Genomic DNA, 19,552 nt, shown 5'->3' on the forward strand with positions numbered 1-19,552 from the left:
TGAATAATGAGATTCCATACCCCACAGAGGTGATGGTGATCCGGGCAGCTGGCAAAGCTGATCGTTTCTAATTTAATTTGTGCAGTGAGCTGACTGGGAGCCTACCTTTTGTCCCTGCACATCTGTCGTGATGTTGTCGGCTTCCCCATCCTCAATCTCCCCCATCTTCACGACACTGACTTCTATGGTGCCGACAACTTTGCCACCATCTGAGGTTCTGCAACCAAAAATAAATGAAAATGAATGAAAGGTAAGACTCTTCTCTTTCCAGAAAGTATATCCAAACATGTTTGTTTCTGAAAACCACTAGCACTGCTTTTTACCTGCATTGGTTGTAATGAACAAATCTGCTTTTTATACATCGAAACCTGTACATCATGTTGCTGTTGTTTTTAATTTCCAAAGAAAATTAGGCATGGTAAGTGCATGAACTGTCAAAAGCTACCTCATGAAGGTAAAATCACCTCCAGGCTCTCAAGAGTAGCCAAGACTATGGATTCATGCTCCATTTGATAACCCCATGTCCCTACAGCAGCGTCAGTCATGTCTGCTCTGTACCCATCTCACGGGATACTCTCCACATCTATTACAGACACTACATCTGAATAAAACAGAAAAGAGTAAAAATAACCTTATATTCCTCTATGACCCAGCCGTTGGCTATAAACTCTGATTTTATGCCTTTTTCCTAATGTCATTTTTCTTTCTCAGGGACCAGTTAAAGATGATTCTCTCCCAGCAAACATCAGAAAGTTATAGCACAAACAAAGCAGAAATTAACCACTGAAGTCATTTAAGATAACCATTGCTTTTTCAGATAAAGAAACTGAGACTCAAGAAGATAGACTCATTCGTGGAAACAAAGTGGCAAAACCAGAAACCAAGGTCTGTATCCTCTTTAAGTCTGTTGACTTAAAGTAGTCCTCCCTACTTAATGAAAATGATAATTTTATATTAAGATTTTCATCATAATCACTGTTACACAAATTTTATGGTTAACATCAATAATGAAAACAAAAATAAAGTTAATAACAACAATCCTCTAAGAGTCTCACATTTATTTTCTGGGCAATTAAAACATACAGAATAAATGATGGCATCATGTCATGGGAACACTGTAAGACATAAGGATGCTCTTCCCTTTAAACTTACTTGGAAGATAGGCAGGTAAGTCATCCATTGGTGGGGTGCGGCTGTGGCTTCTCTCTAAGGCTAACTGATGAATGTTACTTACATAATCCTTCATTTTCTTTATTTAGTCATTTAAAATTTTTATTTTAAATTTTAATCTGAATATAAATGGTATATTTCAACCAATTCCTTAAAAATGTCACTATTTTATTATTAGAGGTGTCAGAAAAGGAATAGAAAGATTATTATAAATAATTTACTAAAATGCTCATTAAAATAATGAATAAGTTAGGTGAAAAGGAAATCCAATTTTTACCAGATCATAAAAAGTTTTTCTCAAAATATACAGAGTACAAATTTAAACACACCTTTTGAATTACGCTTCTAAGAAAACCAAATTAGAAAAATTCTAGAGACTATACATAGGGAATGCAATAATGTAATAAAATGAAGATTATGTACATAGAAAAATAAAAGTGATTTACTTAAATAGTGTATTAAGGTTCTTAATAAGTCTAAAATAAAATGCTTCTTGGTGATTTTTAAATCAGTGTAAATCATAATATTAACTCAATTGTTTTAATTAATATGGAAAATTTAAGTATTTAATATAGAGAAGATGTATATGCAGATGACAGCATTATCTATGATATTGTAAAAAAAACTATTTAAACTCCAATTCTGAGATAATTTTAACAATCAATTATACCATTTTCCCACTTGAAAATTATGTAATAACTTATAAATCATGAATGTAACATATCTCTGTCCAATTATTCAGTATCTGATAGTTAAATAAGGAATTTAATAAAAGCCCTGGTACTACTCATAGTTTTTTCTGGAAATCTGCAGACTCCTCTTTCCCACAATTTGATAATCAATAACAATTAAAGACCCTTTTTTCTTCCCATAGGCATTGTTTAAAAATTTTGCTTAAGCTAACTGCTTAATTTCTAGGTATACAAAGCTTGTGTAGAGCTTTCTGAATTTTTTCACTGAACTAAACTAAATAATGTCATAGTGATTTGAAAGAGAGTCCAGACTTCTTACAGCCTCATTCCAGCACTGAGTAACAAACCAATATTTGCAATAGTAGGTGAAAGTCTGAATTCAGGAGTTTGAGTTATCTGCCAGCTTCATGACCTTGGACAAGGAACTTAACCATGTGAAACTTTGTAAAATGGAGATGATAATTTTATTATAAGGACTACTACATGATTTATGTAAAGTTCTCAGCATGATGACTTACACAAGATAAGTGCTTCTTCCTTCTCCCTCTCCTCTTCATCCCAGTAGCAACAGTAGAAGTATCAATAAAATTGCTATTGTCATTAATGTCTTTGTTGTTGTTTAGTCACTAAGTCCTGTCCGACTCTTTTGTGACCCTATGGACTGTAGCCCTCCAGGCTCCTCTGTCCATGGGATTTCCCAGGCAAGAATACTGGAATGGGTTGACATTTCCTTCTCCATGTTGGTAGCAAGAAATACTATAATCTTCTAATATAGTCTTCGATGCCTATTTTAGTAAAATTTCTGAAAACAACTGAATTCAATTCAGAATTTTACTAAAATGGGCATCAAAGACTGTATTCAAAGATTATAGGATTTCTTGCCACATGCATCTCAAGAGTGTCTAAGTGCTCATTAGAGATGCAAAGACTTCATAATGACAGATGACACTATAAAGTTTACATTCCTAGTAGTGCAAAAGAATACAAGTTCATACCAGTTACAGTGCAACTGAACCTTTCAAAGTGCTAAAGTTAGATGAAGAAGCAACACACCATGGGCTTATGGGAATAAGCTTCTGAACTGTAGTTATATATAGTCCCTTTAAAAAAGTATCTGTCTGCTTTTTAAATACAGGCACATCTTGTTTTACCATGCTTTGTTTTATTGCTCTTTGCTTTTTTTGGAGCATCACAGTTATTGAGTCAGCTTTTTACAAATCGAATGTTCATGGCAACCCTTTGTTGAGCTAGTCTATCGGTGCTGTTCTTCCCCACAGCGTTTGCTCTCTGTGTTTCCGTGTCATTTTAGATTAAGGAATTCTTGAGGGATTCTAAAACTTTTTTTTCTTTTTGGATAAGAATCTCTAAGTACCCTAAAGCATGCTTCTTCATCTGAGATTTATGGGAGACAGAGTGGTGAATCTAGGTTATAAACTGGAGAGCTGAACCCAAGATACCCAAAAGCAAGGGTCATCCTGTCAGTGAACTGCAATGTGAATAGTAGAGGCAGTTTTCTATTTATCCTGTAACAATTTACTACCCACAGAGCATGGGTATTCAACACTTCTCTTCAATCAGGCAAATCACAATCGAAATACCTATCTCATGTTTCCAAAGGCTGCTGTTTCAAAAGCGATTAAAAGAATTAGAAAATATTCATTCTTAAGTGATTAATGATGCTTTCAATTTATCACTCATTAGGTTTAGGAGGCTACTAATAATTGTGGGCATGTGTGCATGCTAAGCCGCTTCAGTTGTGTCCAACTCCTTGCTACCCTATCGACCATATCCTGCCAGGCTCCTCTGTCCATGGGATTTTTCAGGCAAAAATACTGGAGTGGGTTGCCATGCCCTCCTCCAGGGGATCTTCCTGACCCAGGGACTGAACCCAGGTCTCCTGCACTGCAGGAGGATTCTTTATAGTCTGAGCCACCACGGAAGCCAGTATTCAATGTATCCGTATATATTTTACTGCCATTGTGACACTGCGTCGTGGCATTTTCACAAAGATACAAATTTCACTGAACTAAGAAACAAAAGCAATCTTCATACACTTTCCTAGCAATTTATATGGTCATAAGAACAAGATACATTAATAAATACCTCAATCTATATAAAGAAAAAAAAAAAAAAAAACTATGTCATTTCAGCCTCTTGCCAGGTCATTACCACTGCTTAATGCAGAGAGCTATAAGAGAAGTAAAAGATGAATAGTTCATGGCAGCTACATTATTTCAATCACAACATCAAGTTCCTACTTCCCTCAGCAGATACACTTAAATAATTAACCATGCCAACAAGATGGAAGACAGAGAAGGGAAAATTTTCAGCAAAGCAAATCTATACTTCCTTATCACTTAGGTTTTCATGCTTAATGCATTAGTGATTAACATTCTTTAAAACCTTCCTTTAAAATAACTCCCCTAATGCTTCCTAATGAAATATTCACCCTCACATGCTGAAGCATATAAACATTTTAGAAGGAGTGTGAAACAGTTTTCTAACAAAAGACAATTTAATGACATTTTTCCTCTAAACTTCTTTGTCACCTATTGTACCATCCTTAGTAGAGCAAAAAGAAAAAAATAATGCTATGGAAGTATTAAACAGCAACATGCAAATAACTCCTCTATTTTGGAAATGCCACAGAGATACAAATGGCTCTGTAAACATCCAGGGGAAAACCATCATTAGCACTGTCAGTCTCTGTGAATATAAAGTAGCCTTGGGGCTAAGCGCAGGAATCATCATCTGGGAGGCATGCGTGCTGGACATACAACCGGGCAATGAAAATCTCGCCTGGACAGAAAAACAAGCAAAGGCTGTAAGGAAACAAATGGGGTTACTGACCGAGTGGACTCAGACGATCGTTCTAGAGAATGCACTGGGCCTCAGAGAAGTGAGGATTCTACTGAAGTATGTATGACTAAACACACCTCTCTTCTGGCTGAACTCCACACATTTCAGAAGCCATATAATACTTACAAGCTAACACTCAAAACTTTTCAGTAATTCTTAATATCATAGCTTACACACTTTCAGGTTTAGTCTTTAGTTTTCTTCTCTTCTCTCATTATAAGCTTATCTCCAGAAATTTCATCCATTATCATGGGATGCAATTATCCTATCTTTGAGGATCTAGCACACTTCTATAGGTCCTATTCTTTTTTTTTTTTTTTTTTTTTATTAGTTGGAGGCTAATTACTTCACAACATTTCAGTGGGTTTTGTCATACATTGATATGAATCAGCCATAGAGTTACACGAATACGTGTAACTCTATAGGTCCTATTCTGACTTGGTTTCCTATTCTAGAACTCCAAATTCCTTTTGTCCTGATAGAAGTTTACATTCTATAAGCTTGCAGTCTAACTCGTCCTCTTCCCAAACCCCAACTCATATCAGTAGTGTATCATTCTCCAAAGGCCAAAACCACAGAATATTCCATTTCTACCAGTGCTTTGCCCCTACCATCCAATAAGTCACTATACCCTACTGATTCTTCCCCCAGAAGACCCCTTTTATTTGTCCCTTCCAGTGGCAACATCTTAATGAGTTTCACCAAATTTCTTTCATTGCACTTGAAGGACCTACTTCCCATCTTCCAGAATCTTTCTCTTTCCTCGTGTTCATGTTGGGCTTTCTTCTTAAAGACCTGCTATCACTATTTCATTTTCTCTGCCAAATTTCCTTAGATATTAACCAAAGTCTACCCAGAGAGTTTGCAGTGTAGACTGTCTTTCACAACTTATCCAGGGTTATGGACAGCTTGGTATTTTTGGTTTAAACTGATCCATGTCATCACACACCAGTAAATGACTGAGTATGATATTAGTGCTTTGCACAGAGATCTTTGAGTGACAGAGTGCTTGGTTACAACATTGGCTCTTTAAACAACTAAGTGATCATGAGTGGGCAATTCAGCCTCTATTAAGATTTATGAGCTATAAAATATGAAGGTAGTAAGCCATCCTACTTATCTCACAAGGTTTATGTGTCCCAAAGTAAAAGATCTTAAGTTTAAATATAAAAATGCTTTTGTGGGAATTTCCTGGTAGTCCAGTGATTAGAACTTGACACTATCGTTGTTGGGACTGGTTCTATCTCTGGTCAGGGAACTAGGGTCCCACAAACCACACAGCATGGCCCAAAAAATTGCTTTCATGTATGGTAATGGGCACAACTGTTATACTTTTCTGGGCCACAAAGTTTCAAGAGCACATCATAGATAGGTTGACTATCAGTTTTTCAGACTACTTGGCTTGTAAATTCCTCTTTACTACTGAAAATGGTACTATCCAAATATGAATAACTGCCTCAGTACCAATAAGCTAAAGAAATAGTTCTCTCCTCATGACTCTATTAAAATATATACATATATATCAACATACAGTGAGTTGTATTTGGAAACTTGATTCAATGCTAGATGTGAAGCACAAGCTATTTCTTTAAATTTTAGAAATAGCCATCTCTTTAAATGCAATAAATACCTCATCAGCAAGGTGAGACAATACCTTGGCATCTTGTAAATGTCCTTGTCAGGATTCCCAGGGAACCAAAGCTACATTCAAGTTGACAGGTCACCATCATCTGCTCTTTGGTACATAAGACGTTGCAAGTAAGATAGAAGAAGCACACATCATACTCTTGTACCCACTGGATAAAGCTTTAAAACCTGGACAGGCTGAACAGAGCAGCTAATTGAGGGTCAAAGTAAACAGTGCCAGACACACTGGGGAAGAAGATCAGAATTTTAAGTACCACTGTCCCAGAAGTTAATTTACCATTTTTTCCCCTATCATACCTCATGATCTAGACTTAATACAGCCCCAAGCCCAGAGATGGTCATGGCATACACAAAGAAAGCTCCAGGAGAAGCTCTCTAGCCTGGCTCAAAGAATAGAAAAGTGGTCTCCTAAAATTCAGAAGCGTGATGAAATCACTTTTCCTGTCTCTACTCTCTTGGATCTTAGCCCCCAAACAATCCAGTGGTGGCAGCAACAAAAATGAAAGCTAGGAGGAAGTGCAGGAGCCTAAAAGGATGAGGAAAGGAAGGATTCCTCTCTGATTGGAGCTGTGATCCCAAGGGGATGGGGTGAAGGGCCTTTACTTTCTCTTTCTCTCTGTTGTCCCCTATGTCTTGGCCTCCAGAAGAGGGTGTAGTTGCATGGCAGAGAAGTGAAAATCAAACCCCACCTTTCTGGATAAAGAATCTTTTGATCCTTCCCTTTCAGGGAAGCCACAGGAAATGGGGATGTGCCAGAGTATAGAGAGGAGGGAACTTAGAAAGGTACATCTTAATGTTTTTCATGAACTTCTGGGCTTACCTCAAGCTGTGCATGCATGGATCTAAATCATGTATGAGACACTTTAAGAAATAATCTATGGACTACACTACCCCCAGGCCCCAGACTGTCACCTGGGTGACAAACTTGAAGGATAGGTACGAATAACACTGTGAAAGTTTTGAAAACAGAAGTGATATTGGAACTGTGAAGTTTCATAAGATACAAGGTCAGCATACAAATAACAGCAATTAACAATTAGAAACCGAAATTTTTAAAAACATATATTAATCGTTTATAGTAAGTCCAAAACAAATCTATCCTTAGGTATCGATCTAACAAAAATATATAAGATCTATACGCTGAAAATGACAGATGTTGATGCAAGAAATTTTAAAAGTTCTAAATAAATGGTGAGACATACTGTGTTCATATATGGGAACAAATTTATTAAGATGTCAATTCTTCCTAAATTTATCTACAGTTTTAAGGCAATACCAGTTAAAATGCCAGCAAGGATTTTTTGTATATATTGACAAGTTCATTCAAAAAATTATAAAGGCAAAGTAAATAGAATGGCCCACATAATTTACAGGAAGAACAACAACAATGGAGAAATTAAATTTACTGATTTTTAAGATTTACTGGAAATCTATAGTAACCAAAACTGTGTGGTAATGACAACAGGACAGACATATTGATAAATGAGACAGAATGCAGAGGCAATATAACCAACTGTTTTTGACAAAGTTAATCAGTACAATGGGAAAAAACGCAGTCCTTTCAACAAATGGTACTAGAACAAACATTCACTTGGGGGAAAAATGAAACATTACTTAAAACTTCAAAACTGAAACAAAAGTAACAAAACAATGGTTACTGATCTCAATGCAAAACAAAAAATATAAAACTTTAGAAGGAAGACAAAGAAGAAAAGTCTTCATGAACTGAGCTTTGTCAAATTGTTCTTCAATATGACGCCAAAAGCATGCTCTAAGAAGAAAATGATAAATTGAACTTCACTAGAACTGACAACTTTTGTTTTGTAAATGATACTTTTACATGAATAAAACAACAAGCTACTGACTGCAAGAAAAATATTTACAAATCACGTTCTGACAAAAAAAAAAAAAAAACCCTTGCATCGAAAAAACACAAGAGCCTTCAAAACTCAACCACAAGAAAATGAACAGTGTAAATAGCAAATGGCCAGAGTTGAACAGAAGTGTCTCAGGAGAGGATATATAGATAACAAATAGCCCGTGGAAAATTGTTTAACATCGCTGGCCATTAGGGAAATGAAAATTAGAAGGATTATGAGACATCATGCTATATCTTAGAAAGTCTGGTGAGGATGCAGAACCGCTGAAACACTCAAACACTGCTGGTGGGGAAAACAGCACAGCAGTTTCTAACAAGAGTTCAACACACACTTAACACCTGACTCAGAAATTCCAGTCCTAGGTATTGACTCTAAAGGAATGAAAACTTAAGGTCACAGAAATACCTACACATGAATGTTTTAGCAACTCTATTCATAATCACTCAACACTGGAAACAACCAAAATATATTTTTATATGAATGGTTCAACAAATAGTTGTACAACCATATCATAGAGTACTACTCAGCAATTAAAAAAAATTATTGATATGCACCACACTTTGATGAATTTCAAAGACATTAGACTGAATAAATGAAGCCAGTCTAGGAGGGATATGTAATCTATGATTCACCGACTGTCTCAGAAAGCATTTCTCTATGGTGATGGAGAACATACATCGTGGTTCTGAAAGACTGGTGTGGGTGGAGGCGTGAATCATCAGGGCAGCAGAAGGCGGTTTCTCTGCAGTGATGGAGCAGTTCTGTATCCTGATTGGGGTGGTGGTTACAAGAATCTTTATACGTGTTAAAATTCACAGAACTGTACAACAATAGAACGTCAATTTTACTGAATGTTCATTTACTAAATAGAATAAATGAGAAAAGACATAGCTGTTTTCTATGGTAATGAATAAATAACAAATTAATAGCCATTTAATCTGGGAATACAAAACCAAACTACTAAAGGTTATTCCCTTCCATGTGAACAAAATATTCTAATTTGTGGCAACATTTATTTGTAATGATAGAGTCAAAGTGTCAATTCATCCCATATCTTGGGCTTCTAAAATATCCGCTGACATAAAAATGCCATGTGCTAGAGAAAAATGTTCTACCTGAACGATGTGGGGTGGTACTTCAACAGAGACTGGAGAGTAAAATGCTCTTGCGGGAGGTGCAATGAAATTTCCAAGTCAATGACTCTTATTCATGGGGTAAACTAACTGGCCACTCATGTCTGAATTTACTCATGTTTAGACCTACAAAAGAGAAACTATTGCTAAGGTTTTCTGTTAGTTTATGTTATTATATTTATTTGTTTGAATTTTAAGAGAAAGAAAAATGTTGAAAGGAAACGAGCACTACAAAATTAAGCAGAGACCATTGGAAGAGGAAGAGAATAGTAGTAAGAAAGGAATTATAGGGCGTTATATGTAGATTGCTGTGGAAATCCAACTTAATACTGACATTTTTAAAAGCAAAAAATACAAATATTTCAAAGACCAAGTATAAACAACCTTGAAAGACAGTTAAGCAATATATATATATATATATATATATATATATATATATATATTTTTTTACTAAATGGACATGCTCCTACAGCAAAAACTCTTTATATGAATGGTTTGTAAATGTCACCAAAAAAATCAAAATATTCTAAGCCACTCTGAAAAAACTGCAAAGATAACAGGCATGGAGGATTAGAGGATTTGATAATTAAATAATTAGTATTAAACGCTAGTGATGGGTCAATATTTACTATTCAAATTTTGAATTATATATATTTTATTGGATTTGTTGTGGTGGTGGTGGTGGTTTAGTCTCTAAGTTGGTCTGACTCTTGGGACCCCATGGACTGCAATGCAGCCTGCCAGGCTCCTCTATCGTGGGATTCTCCAGGCAAGAATACAGGAGTGGGTTGCCGTTTCCTTCTCCAGGGGATCTTCCCTGTCCAGGGATTGAACCCATGTCTGTCTCCTACATTGGCAGTCAGGTTCTGTACCACTAGCACCACCTAGATAATACACACACACAGACACACACACACACACACACACACACACACATATGTGCATGCAGTCGATCAGTTGTGTCCAACTCTTTGCAACCCTATGGGCTCTAGCCTGCCAGGTTCCTCTGTCCATGGGATTTCCCAGGCAAGAATACTGGAGTGGGTCACCATTTCTTTCTCCAGGGGATCTTCCTGACCCAGGGATTAAAAATGCATCTTCTCTATCTCCTGCATTGGTAGGTGGATTCTTTACCAACTCAGTTACCTGGGAAGCCCATACATACAATATATATATAATGTCTGGATATGTATGAAAGGCCTCTCTAAAACAATGCCATTTGAACAAATACCTAAACAAATACATAAAGAAAGTAAGGAAGTGAACCACATATCTTCATTAGGAGAAGATCTTAAAGATAGAAGAAACAGATGGTCTAAAGGTACACAGTGGAACACAGTATCCATATTCAAGGAAGAACAAACCATACTGTGGCTAAAGCTGGGTAGGCAGGGAGACAGGACTAGAAGACTAAGTCAGAGAGCCATGCATTAATTCTACATTGCTGCATCACTTCAGTTCAGTTGCTCAGTCATGTCCGACTCTTTGCGATCCCATGGACTGCAGCTCGCCAGGCTTTCCTGTCCATCAACAACTCCTGGAGCTTGCTTAAATTCATGGCCATTGAGTTGGTGATACCATCCGACCATCTCATCTTCTGTCGTCCCCTTCTCCTTCTGCCTTCAATCTTTCCCAGCATCAGGGTCTTTTACAATGAGTCAGTTCTTCACATCCAGTGGCCAAAGTGCTGGAGTTTCAGCTTCAGCATCAGTCCTTCCAATGAATATTCAGGACTGATTTCTTTTAGGGTTGACTGGTTTTATCTCCTTGCAGTCCAAGGGACTCTCAAGAGTCTTCTCCAACACCACAGTTTAAAAGCATCAGTTCTTTGGTGCTGAGCTTTCTTTATAGTCCAAATCTCACATCCACATATGACTACTGGAAAAACAATAGCTTTGACCAGACAAGACTTTGTCAGCAAAGTAATGTCTTTGCTTTTTAATATGCTGTTTAGGTTGGTTGTAGTTTTTGTTCCAAGGAGCAAGTGTAATTCATGGCTGCAGTCACCATCTGCAGTGATTTTGAAGCCTCAAAAAATAAAGTCTGCCACTGTTTCCTCTGTTTCACCATCTACTTGCCATGAAGTAATGGGACCAGATGCCATGATCTTTGTTTTTTGAATGCTGAGTTTTAAGTCTACTTTTTCACTCTCCTCTTTCAGTTTCACCAAGAGCCTCTTTAGTTCTTCTTTGCTTTCTGACATGAGGGTGGTATCATCTGCATATCTGAAGTTATTGATATTTCTCCCAGCAATCTTGATTCCAGCTTGTGGTTCATCCAGCCTGGCATTTTGCATGATATGCTCTGCATATAAGTTAAATAAGCAGGGTGACAACATACAGCCTTGATGTACTCCTTTCCCGATTTGGAACCAGTCTGTTGTTCCACGTCCAGTTCTAACTGTTGCTTCTTGACCTGCATACCACAAACCCAGTAACTTACAACACCACCCATTTACCATCTCACAGTTTCTATAGATGAGAGGCCAAACCAGATCCTCTACTCAGGGTCTCATAGGACTGAAGCAAGATGTAGGCTGAGCCACACTCACACATGGAGACTCTTCAGAAGAACCCACTTCCTGGCTCATTGTGGTTATTAGGGAAATTTATTTCCTTGTGGCTTTATGACGATGGTCCCCACTTTCTTATTAATCCCACAACAGGTACAAAAGGCAACCACTTGGCAGGGCTGCGGGGGAGACAGTCAGCTTCCAGTTAAAGAGAAATGATTGGGGATAGGGAATGGGGCTGAGGATGAAGCTCAAGGATCAAAATAGAGTTAGGGAGCAGAGGGCACCAGGGCCAGGGAGTGGACACACAGGCAAAATGATGGGCAGCTATGTGGATGAAAGACGTAGAGAATGGAGTGGTGGACACAGTGGGGGAAGGAGAGGGTGGGATGGTTTGGGATAGTGGCACTGACCTATACACACTACCATGTGTAAAATCAGTAGCTCATGTGAAGCTTCTTTATAACACAGGGCACTCAGCTCGGTGCTCTGTGATGACCTAGAGGGGTGGGATGGGCAAGGCGGGGATGGGAGGGAGACTCTAGAGGCAGGGGATATATGTATACACAGGCTTCCCAGGTGTCGCCGCGGTAAAGAATCTGACTGCCAATGCAGGAGATGCAAAAGACTCGGGCTGGATCCCTGAGTTGGGAAGATCCCCTGGAGTAGGAAATGGCAACCCACTCTACTACTCTTTCATGGAGCATTCTATGGACAGAGAAATCTGGCAGGCTACAGTCCACGGGGTTGCAAAGAGTCGGACATGACTGAGTGTACACACAGCTGATTCATGTGGCTGTACAGCAAAAACTAATGCAATGGTGTAAAGCAGTTATTCTTCAAATTAAAAAAATTATTAAAAAAAAGGTGACCTAGGAATGCAGGTCATCTTACAGTACAGATCAGCTACAATAAGGAAACTCAGTTTAGCTAGGCAAATATACATTGGCAAATAGTGCAGCAGTGATTAAAATTACTCTACAGACCTGAAATTTCTCATTTTCTGATTTTCACTTGTTCTGCTTACCATCTTTATAAAGCTTTACTAAATCATCAGGTAATTATTTTCAAGGTCAAAATGTGACTAACCCATAGTTAAAGGAGTCTAAAGATTTCTACAAAACTTTTCTTGTTAAAATGAAGAAAAGCAATTAAAGCAAAATTCAAGACACTGCTATACGGAAACAGTTCACTGTTCACTGTGTGTGTGCTCAGTCATGTCTGACTCTTTGGGACCCCATGGACTGTAGCCTGCCAGGTTCCTCTGTCCATGGGATTTCCCAAGCAAGAATACTAGAGTGGGTTGTCATTTCCTTCTCCAGGGGATCTCCCAGACCCAGGAACTGAATGTGCATCTTCTGTATCAGCAGGCGAATTCTTTACCACCGAGCCACTTGGGAAGCCCCATGGAAACACTATACTGCTTTTATTCATGCTAAATAGATTCCGAAGATCAGCAGGAATAAATCAAATATTCTTTTTTTTTCAAATGTTCTGTATCAGTGTTTCAACCTAAAGTACACGAGAAAGCAATTACTTGTTCTTCAGATATCTCCCTGTTAAAATGTTATTTTAAAATTTCTGATTATAAGAAAGCATATTTATTAGTAATGAAAATGTCTATCACATCATTAAAAAAAAATCCATGTAAGAAAACAAAAGGACTTTGGTATTTGGCAGACTGACATGCTAACAGAAAGTAGAAACACAGTAAAAATTAAGTCACAGAATTAAAATTTTCAATTCGAGTGATTGTTCTATATCCTTTTGTAAATATTTGAGAACTGAATTGAAGTTTGTGTTCCAAATAAGTTTCACTAGCTTTCAACAGCCTTGGATGCAGCTATTTTCTCTTTTATTCTAAGATAACTCCTCAGAACTTAGGATCAGGATTGCATAAAATCAGAGAATGCTTAGAACAGAAAGTAAGCTTAAGAATCACCCAATTCACTCTGTAGAAACTGAAGCTGAGAGATGCCAAGTGAAAGGCTCACAGCCACCTCACAAGTCATCAGTCGTGCTGAGATTTGCCAAAGAACAGTAGAACCCAGAAGCCTCTCTCTCTCTCTCTCTCTATATATATATATATATATCTCCCAGGCCTTACTTGTTGCATGCAGCATCTAGTTCCCTGATCAAACCTGGGCCCGCTATACTGACAGCCTGGAGTTTTAACCATTGGACTATCAGGGAAGACCCTATTTTTTTTTTTGCCCTAATTTTTAAAAAAAAATTCATTTCTGAAAATCAAAAAAAGGAAATTGCGGTAAATTTTAAATGTATTTATTTCCAGCTTCTTGTCAGTAAGTTGATTGTCCTTATCTGGAAAATCCTTCATAATGTGAAATTTTGGTCGAGCCCTCACTAGCTCACTCCAAAGCCTGGAGGAAACTTGCTTTCTGAACTACCTGATCTTCAGAGCAATAGATATTTTGAGATAATTCCACTTTTTTTTTTTTTTTTTGGGCCATGCCTCACGGCATGCGGGATCTTAGTTCCCCAACCAGGGATCGAGCCTGTGCCCACTGCAATGGTGGTGTGAAGTCTTAACCACTGGACTGCCAGGCAAGTCCCGCCACCTCTTCTTTTAAACGTTTTTCTTAGGTGTCTTCTCACAGCTTGGACCCTCTCCTTCAGCAGCATTATCTTTCTCGCACACCTCTGTGTTTGGAGGTACCTTCTCTGTGTACTGAGTGAATTGTTTCTTATAAGCATCACCACCTCCTTCCATATAGAATCTGCAATGTTCTGATACATGGCGTGCTTCCCACATACTTCTTTGAATTCCTTATTTTCCAACCAAGGATTCATTTGGTTCCATGAAGGATGGAGAAGCTTCTTTCCACCACTCTCTTTAGAGGCACCCAAAGTTTCTCTCCAGTGGTAGTTCTCAGGTGAACTGAACTCAATACAAAATACCTTCACACTATACTTTGGAAGTTCCTGAGTATAAGCTGCAGGCTATCACAGTCTCTTCAACACAGGCATAAGAAAGCTGACAAATGAGCTCTCTGTAACATGAACTATCACCCCATATTTGAGTGTACTGTATTTATCTGGGGGCTTCCCCAGTGGCTCATGTGCTATTATGAAATGCTGCTTGCTGCACATTCTCAGCCTCTTCTATAGCTTCAGAATTGCCTAAGATTACATTCTTAAAATTAGTTCCAGAAGGAAACCCTCCTCATCTCTTAGAAATTCATCAGTCTTCCCTTCTGACTCCATCGCTCTGTATGGAAGGCAGCAGGTAGAAAGTCTGTAAAACTTTCATTGAGGAATGCACCTGTAGTATGTAAAGAAGGAAAACCACTCTCCAGAAAATATATACTTCCATTTTTTAAGTTTACCTGAGTCCTGAAACTCAAAGCTCCAATACTTTAGTCACCTGATGCAAAGAACTGACTCATTGGAAAAGACCCTGATGCTGAGAAAGATTGAAGGCAGGAGGAGAAGGAGGCGACAGAGGATGAGATGGCTGGATGCCATCACCGACTCAATGGACATGAGTTTAAGCAAACTCTGGGAGATGATGAAGGACAGGGAAGCCTGGCATGCTGCAGTCCATGGGGTCACAAAGAGTCAGACACGACTGCGCGACTGAACAACAATAAGCATCATTGAAGTCAAAGAATTTATAAAAATAATCTCTGAGAAAATAAGGACATTTCATAACAAATACAATAAAAACAATTATGTTTTATTTTGTTTTTACCACTTCCTCCCTATAAGGGGATTTCACATAGCCTTTATAATCGCAATATATTTTTCAAATGAACTTGGCAGGAAAGAAAACATCACTTGAAAAGTATTTGTTTCAAGGACTAGTGAGGGTTCAAGGGAAGAAGAGATGGAATGAAAAAACAAAAAGAAGGAGAAAACACTTTTTTTTTCCTATTAAACTATAAAGGGATTCTTTTCTTAAAGTCCCTCCTATAAATCCATAATCTAAGCTCATCTCAGTGTCATTATTACCATTAGTAGACAGATGAAGTAATGTAAGCAAAGTAATTACCTTTTGGTAACAGTAATGGCATTCCAGCTTTCCAGTGTTATAATCACACGCCAATCCTTAAAGTACTTTAAAGGCCATATCACTGGGTCATAGAAGCAATTCATGGTACTAGAAGCAAATCTCCATAGCCCAGAAAGTTAGTGTTAGTTGGCAGTCTGCCCAACAAACAAGCAAACCCCAAAACTGTTAAGAGACAGTCTCCTCCTCACTGTGTAAGTCCCTGGAACATCTTCAATTTGATTCTAGATAAGAGAAAAATAATTCCCACTGTATACCGTTTCTAAGTTTAGGATCAAAACGTTTAAACCTGCTTCAAATTAGAGAGACTACATCAATGTTGAGGGAGATTAAAATAAAATTGTAGTTATCTGGTCTGGTCTTCAGTGGACGGATGAGGATTAGACCAAATTTATAACAGCACCCTAAATTTGGTTTTAGCAGTAAAGTTTATATTGAGTTCTAAAGGAATGTGTTTACTGTGCAATTTGCATGTGTGAAGATCAGAAAGAAGTAGCATACAACATATATCTACAAGTAAAACTGGTCATTCTATTTGCTTATCATATTGTAACACAAGCTAAGTAGCACTTAGATCAGGTCTAATTAAACCTGGGTCAATGATTTCAATTGATTTATAAACCTATTTTATATTCAAGACAGTAAACTGTTCCATAATGTAATACACTCATCAGGGCCAGACAATGTGTAAAAAGAATCTTTAATTACCTAACATTTTCTATCAAATTCTAATAAGCTTAAGTACCTAGGTAAAGGGACCCAATAGGTCACTGACAGGCTGGGCCCATTGCTAGAAGCCACCGACTCCTATTGTAATACAGACTTGAGAAAAACCATGTGCTTACACTTGTATTAAAAGCAATTAAGTGAAGGAAAATCAGTGGGCCCATTCTTTCTTCCCTCATTCTACATCTTTTTATCTTTGGTCTCATCCTTCTCTTCTGCCTTCTTAAATCTTTTATCATATGACTTTGAATATTTTCTAGTTTTCCTATCTTCCATTATAAAATTGTATTAATGCTTGTCTTCCTTTCCCTGACTCAGTTCTTCATCTACCTGAAGTCTTAACTGCAAACACTTTTCATTCACCCACACTGTTACTCTGAGACATCATGCTATACTACAGAACAACAGACATTAGTGAATTTCACTTGATGGATTAGGGTAGAGACTCCCAGGCTGGAGGACACTGTTGGGAGAATAGGTTGTAAAGGGGCAGGTAACTGTCTGGTTCTGCAAGGACAGTTCCTCCAACTCAGCTCAATCATATACCGTAAGTAAAACTGGCAGTGTGTAAATGGAAAAGCAAAGTCAATCCTAGTTAATCTCACTAGGAACACAGTTAAGAACAGTGACCTTCAGTGATCACTAAGCCTGTTAACTGCAGAAGGAATAATGAGTGCTGACCTGCTTCTTCAAAAGCCTGATGATAGGGAAATGGCCAATTTGGTCTTAGAACATTGAGGAACCTGGGAAGAAGACCAGCTCTTTTCACTGGCCCTCCTGGAGACTTCTACCTCTCATAATGAATATGGAGAGTGAGTATGGAGAATACTAGGGACTTCAGGTGGGTAAAACCATCCCAGGTAAGGGATACAAAAAGATGGAGGGAAAATAACAGGACGTCAGTGTAGGGAAGAACCGTGGGAGTATCATCTGCACATACCGACAGCGCCGTGCTCCTCTGTGACCTGAAGTTTGGAAACTGAGCTCAAACTCCTGAGAAAAGGGGTTTCCAAAGAAATACGGGGACTCTGACTCTACCTTTATAAAGTGTTATGGGCACATAAGCCACCATAAGCAACAAAGGAGGTGGTGATCAGTGTCAAGGGTAATCTGTGTGGCTGCAGATGAAGCTGAAAAAGCACTTGCTATCTTGTATCTCTTGGCTGAAGTTTTTGCACACTTCTGTTCATGTTCACGTGGGTGAGGGGAAAGTAAGAACTACAAAATTTAAGGCAGAAAAAGAGCATAATCATATAAAAATTGTAGAAAAAGATGAATTGAAAATGGATATGACCCAGCAATCCCACTCCTGGGCATACACACCGAGGAAACCAGATCTGAAAGAGACACGTGCACCCCAATGTTCATCTCAGCACTGTTTATAATAGCCAGGACATGGAAGCAACTTAGACGCCCATCAGCAGACGAATGGATAAGGAAGCTGTGGTACATATACACCATGGAATATTACTCAGCCATTAAAAAGAATTCATTTGAATCAGTTTTAATGAGATGGATGAAACTGGAGCCCATTATACAGAGTGAAGTAAGCCAGAAAGATAAAGAACATTATAGCATACTAACGCATATATATGGAATTTAAAAAGATGGTAACGATAACCCTATATGCAAAACAGAAAAACAGAAAAAGAGACACAGATGTACAGAACAGACTTTTGGACTCTGTGGGAGAAGGCGAGGGTGGGATGTTCAGTGAGAACAGCATTGAAACAAGTATACTGTCAAGGGTGAAACAGATCACCAGCCCAGGTTGGATGCATGAGACAAGTGCTCCGGGCTGGTGCACTGGGAAGACCCAGAGGGATGGGATGGAGAGGGAGGCAGGAGGGGGGATCGGGATGGGGAACACATGTAAATCCATGGCTGATTCATGTCAATGTATGGCAAAAACCACTACAATATTGTAAAGTAATTAGCCTCCAACTAATAAAAATAAATGGGAAAAAAATAAAATAAAAATTACGAAAAAATGAAGGAAAAAAAAAAAAAGAAAATGGATGCTGGGATTTCTAGTTGTGGCTATAGTTAAGCTACCTAATGGTTCAGGGGCTTCTCAGGTGGCACCAGTGGTAAAGAACCTGCCTGCCGATGCAGGAGACATAGGAGACCCGGGTTCGACCCCTGGGTGGGGAAGATTCCCTGGAGCAGGGCATGGTGACCCACTCCAGGATTCTTGCCTGGAGAATCCCATGGACAGAGGAGCCTGGCAGGTTATAGTCCATGGGGTCGCAAAGAGCCAAACATGACTGAAGCGACTGATCACACAGCACACAGTGGTTCTAAGTTTAACCAAGAAAGGACAAGCGCCTAAAGGCAGGACTTTCAGAAAAAGGCATAAATTCAGTTTGGGGCAGCTGTATTAGGTGATTGTGAAAATAACTATGTGTGCACTTAGGCAACCTTAAAAACAATCTGTCCATGACTATAAAAGGGAGAGTATGTAAAGTCACTTCTTTCCCCTTTCCACATATTCATGAGTATGAATTTCACAAACGTGCGTCTATATAGGCCATGACATGGGCATAAAAAGCCATGGGGTTGACATGCTTACTGACTGGGGTGGGGGATGGGAGAATCAGGGGTGGAAACTGCATGTGGATGGGGCAGAAAGTGTGGAGGTGCAAGGCATGTGTGTAGGACTGAGGGGTCATTTGGAGAAGATCACAGACCTGTCTATAGAGGCACGGATTAGAGGAAACCTTCATGGCAGGGAAAAGTGGATGAACGCATATATAAGTCTCTCATAGATTTCTCTGGGAAATGCTTGGTTGTTTCTATTGTTCCAAATCAGCATTTTCTGAACTATGCAGCTGTTTTTCTTTGAACACAGTGTCTATTTGTATATTGCATGCGTGCGTGCTAAGTCACGTCCGACTCTTTTA

The 19,552-nt window shown here is 38.5% G+C and overlaps 1 protein-coding gene across 4 annotated transcripts in view; it reads right to left on the reverse strand.

Moving 5' to 3' along the window:
- Positions 1–19,552, reverse strand: part of INPP4B (inositol polyphosphate-4-phosphatase type II B) — an 839,852-nt gene that overhangs the window by 248,870 nt on the left and 571,430 nt on the right. For all 4 annotated transcript variants that reach the window (XM_043902501.1, XM_043902500.1, XM_043902504.1 and 1 more), the window contains one exon: positions 106–217. In XM_043902501.1, coding sequence (XP_043758436.1) covers positions 106–217 — 112 coding nt within the window. The remainder of the gene's footprint in view (positions 1–105; positions 218–19,552) is intronic.

This window comes from Cervus elaphus, chromosome 5 (genome assembly GCF_910594005.1).
Source record: "Cervus elaphus chromosome 5, mCerEla1.1, whole genome shotgun sequence".
Classification (NCBI taxonomy): domain Eukaryota; kingdom Metazoa; phylum Chordata; class Mammalia; order Artiodactyla; family Cervidae; genus Cervus; species Cervus elaphus.